Source organism: Nannobrachium achirus (genome assembly GCF_963921795.1).
Source record: "Nannobrachium achirus genome assembly, chromosome: 3".
Lineage (NCBI taxonomy): Eukaryota > Metazoa > Chordata > Actinopteri > Myctophiformes > Myctophidae > Nannobrachium > Nannobrachium achirus.
In genome coordinates this window covers 11,537,919-11,544,461 of record NC_137812.1, presented here as the reverse complement: position 1 = coordinate 11,544,461, position 6,543 = coordinate 11,537,919, and the positions used below count along the sequence as shown (strand labels likewise).

General features: G+C 39.3%; 1 protein-coding gene across 1 annotated transcript in view; it reads left to right on the top strand.

The window, feature by feature from the left end:
* The first annotated feature begins 4,570 nt into the window (after positions 1–4,570).
* The window catches only part of LOC308281863 (STE20-like serine/threonine-protein kinase), an 88,759-nt gene continuing 86,786 nt past the window's right edge, over positions 4,571–6,543 (top strand). The window contains exon 1 of the mRNA XM_080722189.1: positions 4,571–5,385. Coding sequence (XP_080578315.1) covers positions 5,236–5,385 — 150 coding nt within the window. The 5' untranslated portion in view covers positions 4,571–5,235. The remainder of the gene's footprint in view (positions 5,386–6,543) is intronic.

The window sequence follows — 6,543 nt, the reverse complement described above, 5'->3', positions numbered from 1 at the left end:
TCGTATTTCCGCATCAAACAAACTTATTCTTTAGATGGTAATATTATTTTACTTATAATTGTACACTACATTATAGAGGAATTTACCTGATAATATATAATAATTAATATTGGTTTTATAATTATTATTATTATGATGATGATTTTCTGTTCATTTCCCCCTGTGTTTAATTCCCGGTCTGACAGTGTGCGCATGCGTTTTGCAAGGACGTTTGGGATATGCAGTTCAGTCAGTCACTTCCAGCAACACCAAAGTTCCATTAATAATCCATTAGACCTAAGAACAGTGTTGTGTTACTTCAAGGGACTTTCACTTTTAGCCTACTTGTGATTAAAACTTTGACTGTGAGTAAAAGACAAAAGCACTGCACTGATCAAAACTACAGCAAGGGTTCCCAAATCAAGCTGTGACCCCCCAAAATAATCATAAGCCTATTTGAACCCCCCAAAATAATCATATTTTAAATGTGCAAGCACTTAGAAATGCAGGCATTACATTTAGTTTGACTCTGTCGTGAAAGCCAAACTACAAGCTTCCGATGCCTTGCAATGAGAGGCGTTATTTCACAAAGTGTGGCCAATTTGACATTAAAAGGTCTTAAAAGTTTACAGAAATGGGCACATACCCTGTAGAGGGCATGTTTGTTTACTGTTGAGTGAGAAAACAATGTTGCATAGCAGTATTTCAAAAAAGACAAAGCCTATCCTTTCCTCCCCCTGCCCTGACCTTTCTACTGTACACCATTTATGATTTATGATGACATTGTTTGCATAAGCACTGTTTTATTTGTCTGTCAGTATGATTTGAGAAAAAAGGGACTCCAATTTAAACAAGCCTAAAAGCTTTATTGTGGTGTTTGTCCTTTTAGTTGACCTCAAAAATCCTTTTAAGTTCTGTACCTTTCCTATGCAAACTTCAAATAAATATGCAATCAATCAATCAACCAATCAATCAATCAATCAGTAAAAGTACTCAAATATTTCTTCAAATCAAAAGTAACTGATAACAATTGTTCTTTTCTTTCTTTCTTTCTTTTTTTCTTTTTTTACCCTTCTTTTTTTGGTAAAAAGTGCAACTTAAGTATTTAAGAATCGAAATAAACATACTCAAATAAAAGCAGATTTACCCTGGATTTACCTCAACAGTGCAACAGTGCGGTGAGTGAAGAGTGACTCTCCTCCGGTCCAGGTGGGGGCGGTAGAGCACAACGACGCCGTCCGACACGAGGAGAACACACAACAAAACAACAGAGAGAACCGGACGGCAGAGGCGTCAATTGGGTATGGCAAGCTATGGCAGCTGCCATCATAGATATATATAAGAAGGCTAGATAGCTCACGCCCGCTGTTGGCCAATGGGGACTGACGACGCTACAGGTCGGCCATCTTGGGACAGGACCGATCGCCCAGTTTAACATTCATTTCTATAGTGCATGAACTATTTAAATGACCAGAGCTTGCTCAATTTTCAACCTATTTTGAAACGGATTGGTTTGTTATAAACCTAAGAAACGTAGCTACGTTACTGTATACTTAGAATAATTATAACCATGGATTTCCATATGAAATAACATTAAGTATATAGGTAAAGTAAAGCAATTAGCTATACACACTGTATTTATATTGTAAATATAACATGTAATAGTTCCATTATTAGTAATATTTATATTATTTAATACATTATGTATTAAATGTATCAATGTATTTATTTAATATAAAAAACTGTCTCATTTGGCTTATATTTATTTCATATAAAATAGTCTCATGTTGCCATTCTGTAAAATATGAGATTAGAGATGGGGCTTCAAGGTTATTTTATTAAGGACATAACAAAACCAAATAAACCTCTTTTTTAACTAAAATAATACATTTTATTTCAGCACTGCAACTGCAAGTCATTTCCCAATCAGTAACATGACCAATCCTCCCCTCCCTCTGAAATCAGACCACTAACAGCTAGACGAGTACATACATAATATATACCAACTATAGTCATAACAGCAATAATCATGATATATAATAATCTTTTTTTTTTGTGTTAAACCCCATGCTGCACAGGTAGCTTTTGGTGGCCCTTGATATTGAAGTAGGCTACATGCAGTACACCTGTTTGAAGGTTCAATGGACCAATATTGTATTGAACAGCTCAACAATGATCAATGAGGTTGGGGGTTAGACTGGAACTGTTGGGGGCTGTTGAGAGGGCGGTGGTGTGGCAGTGTAGAGAGACAGACAGGATTTACCATCATCAAGTATACCTGTAGCATTAACTGAATAGCAAAATCACAGTGGGTTCCTTTTCTCAGATGGCATTCAGTGCACTACTCATGGGCTCATACGTTCTTGCTTGGAGTCAACTTTAAATGTAAAGCCTAAAAAGGAGGTAAACCAGACTCAAATACATTCATTGGGGGAAAAATGACCCATTATTTAACATCTGCATTACTTACAAGAAGACTACACAATTATAGAATGTAGAAGAATGTTTTATTTGATCATTGTTTGCCTGTTATCTCTCCTATGGTACCAGATCAATACAGCATGGAATTGTGGATGAAATGTTTCCATACACATATATATATATATATATATATATATATATATATATATATACACACATATATATATATAAACCACTGAGGAACATTGGCTCGAAGCCAAAATTAGGCTTCCGTATGTGCACACAGAGTTTGAGCGAATGGCCTTTAAAAAGGACTGTTTTGGGTAGTCATTTTAGCAATATGGTGCAGCCTCAGCTTAAAAAACAGGGACATAACTAACTTCATCAGTGTATGGTGGTGACTGTCAATGCCTGAGCAAAAACACATCCTCTGAACCTATCCTCCTATCCTATGGGCTGTTTTCATCTAGATTCTGCAGATGCCTGGCGAACGACCCACTCTGCTGCCTTCACCATGCCTTCAGAACAGATGGTATCACCAGACCTCCATTGCTTTTCAGGGTCAGCAGGTGGTAGCTCTTGTCCTTACAGGCAGATTCAGCATCGGTCACAAGGCTGGCCCGGCAGACATCACAGGACAGCTTCTTCAAAGAGCGTCGCACAACAAATCCTGAAATTAGCAGTAGACAGATTATTATAATATTATTAATATTATTATTACCCCAATAAATTTACCCCCATTGATTCCGGAAGGGGACCCAAATGCATTCGTCCCCATCCGGAATCAATGGAGGTAAATTTACTATAATCATTTTTTTGTGAAGAATGTGACAAACACAAAAATAAATTATTGAACTCAAGTCTCCATGGTGTGAATAATCTATATAAAAAAAGTCGTTTTGGGGGTGAACTACTCCTTTAAGGATTTATGTAGGATGTATGTAGGCCTATGTACACTATGTATGTATGCATGTATGCATTAGCCTATGCAAACTTTGAGAATAAGACAACCACAATAAAAGAGTTAAAAAGTGTGTAAACAGGTGGTAGAAATATTTCTAAAAGCCAGGGTCAACAACACTCTTGCAATGTTATTATCTCACAGCCCTGTTGTTCCTGTGAAGCAGAACTTGTATTGTACATAATGATTATCCTAATTATAATATAATATTGTCATATTTGTGGCAGGTGATCCCACAGGTTCCATTTGGATAGGCCTACTCCTTTCATTGGAGCAGCCATAGGCATTAGGCAGCAAAACAATCAGGCATCTTCACAACAGACTTAAGTTCACATACAGTAGCCTAGGCCTATTTCTGTAAACAAAAAGCCAGCAATTCCCTGTATCAATGTATCTAAATGTAAGATATTTTTAACAAACCAAACCGCTTGGAAATCATGTAATTCTGCCTCTCCCACCATTGTAACTTTGCTGTCAACTTTGTAATAAGATATAGGTCTAGCTCACACTCACAGCCTCTTTCTTGTCTCTTAGCCTGCAGCTAAAAAATACAACAATATCCACACAAAGAAATGTAATTTAGACAAAAGATTAGTTGTCATGAAATCGTTATTGGTCTCAGGAAAACCTGATAATATTTGAAAATCTCGATTGTTGTTGTCTTGATGAACTTGTGCAAGCAGCCATGTCACTTAACTATGCATGCTGCATGCTCTTTTTTCGAAATGAAAAGCTTCAATTTCAACATGTCAACCAGCCTGAGCTCATAGCCACGCTAATAATGTTTGTAATAATCCAAACCGTTAGTAAATCGGTCAAGATTTCAGAGAGTAAAGAGTATTTAAGTGTGCAGATCACTCACCTTACAGGCACAATACAACGGCAGGACGCGGGGGATGGTCCTGTCCTAAGATGGCCGCCAGTGAACGACGCCGCCGACTCCGCCTTGCGCCATCTAGCCTTCTTATATATATCTATGGCTGCCATACCTTGGCTACAGGGGGGAAATAACAAAATGTACTTTTCATCGTGCCTGTTGCTAAGGTATGGGCGCGTGCAAGACACCAGTCATGTTGCCATACCTTAGCTTTTGCTGAACTGACGCCACTGCAACAGAGAGAACCGGACGGGCGCGCGCCCTGGGCTCGTGGACGCGCGCTGACACTAAATCCGCTAGATTACAGTTAGAGCCCCGTGCTGCCTTCCACCAAGACTGAGACTACACTGTGTTTTACCCTCTTAGATCAGCCCTAACTTTGTATTTTAAACCATGGATACATCCATACCTTCGCCCCGGACACCACCGATGCTTCGATCCGGGGAATAATGCTGTTTATTTGACATTGTCTACGTGTTTTGGGGTGTTTTTGTGACAGCTAAGTGTTGTCGAGCCAGGAGAGTGTGTCTGGGTTTTTTTTTGGAACAAACAACGCGCTTCCAACTCAACTCTACCCCTACTTTGGTTTTACATGAAAAGGGACTTTCTGTTCAATGTGGGATTTGTTCGAATGTCGTTTCAAGGATGGGAAAAATGACTCGAAACGTGCCGATCAAGGATTGTATTCCTACTTGGATTTAACCAGATCACCATGGTCCATGCTTCGAGGCTTTGATCTTTATTGTTGTAAGATCTGAGATTCTTATTTTGAGGTTGAGCCCCCAAAATATCCTCAAATCTTCACGTTTCTTTGTCATGGGACAAGGAAGCTGCCAAGACCCCCAGTGAACCATCTTTAGAATGCAATCATAGGGGCTCTAGTATAACATTAGCATTTGCTTTGTCTTTTTCAGAGAGATTATAATTCCTTTGTCAAGTTCCCAATTAAAAGGAAGGGGGACCCTACCATAGGGACCCTAAAAAACCCGGGTTCAAGATGTCATTTTTTAACTTCCGCAAGATCTTTAAATTGGGGATGGAGAAGAAGAAGAAACAGTACGAGCACGTCCACAGAGACGAGAATCCAGAGGAGATCTGGGAAATCATTGGAGAACTGGGAGATGGAGCCTTTGGGAAAGTCTACAAGGTGAGATAAAGCAAGCTTTACATCAGTCAGTGCTTCTCAAACTTTGAAATGTGAAGGTCTCCCCTTAACTTTGACAGTGTGCAAATGGTAAGGTCAATTTGGTAAGGTCAATTTAGACCCCCATAAAGGAACCTAGACAGTCCCTGAGAGCCACTTTAGCAATTAGCCCCCTTTCCACTGGCCCAACACCACTCCACTCCACACCACACCACCCACTTGTGCCAGGTTTTCCCACTACAAGGACTTGGGTAGAGTGGTGTGAAAGTGGTACTAAACGTGGTACTAAAAAGTATCCAATCTAGAGTAGGTCTGAGCTAGGCCAAACAGGGCCAATCACTTAATAATGACTGATCACTCACTGACTTTTCATTTAGACCACCAGGATATAGTTGTAATACATGATAATAGATTATATTGTGTTATAACCACTATTAGTGTTTTATAATTATCATAGTAATACATTAATACTTTATAGTGTGTCACAGTTAAAATCCATTATAGTGTATTATAATTTAGGATAGTTGTAATACAAATGTATATTGTATTGTAATCACAGTTAAAAAGGGTCAATTTGTTTCTTACCGATAGATAGGGGTAGTTTTGTGTCCTGAAAAATGTAGATATGTTTATGTGGTGTGGTGTGGTGTGGTGCTAAAGCTGCAGTCGAAAAGGGGAAACACTGCTTTAAATGTAACTCTGACAGTGTACAAATGGAGCCACGAACCACTGGTATCTATATTGATGATCATCACGTATTATGTTCCTTTGTGCCAAAACAATTCCTCTTTTTGCAGCAGTGCCCAATGTGTCATCCATGATGTGTCACATTGGGTGACCTGACCCACCCACCACTACAGTGCGGCGTAACATCATCTTTCTCTGTGACATTATAGGAGGAGGTGTCATGTGATTCATGCTTGCCTGCGTTCTCTTCTACACGAGAAAGAAGAAACATCCTGGTTGATAAAACGGGGTCCTCCCTGCTCCCTATGTTCCCCATGCAGGTTTTATGTTCCCCACAGGTTAACATTCACCAGGTTAGCATTCACCAGCGTCGGCAGGCTAGCATTTCACCAGGTTAGCATTCACCAGCGTTAGTTTTACTGATGTTAGGGTTAGGTTTAGGTGGTAAGTGGGGAACATAGAACCTGGGGAATA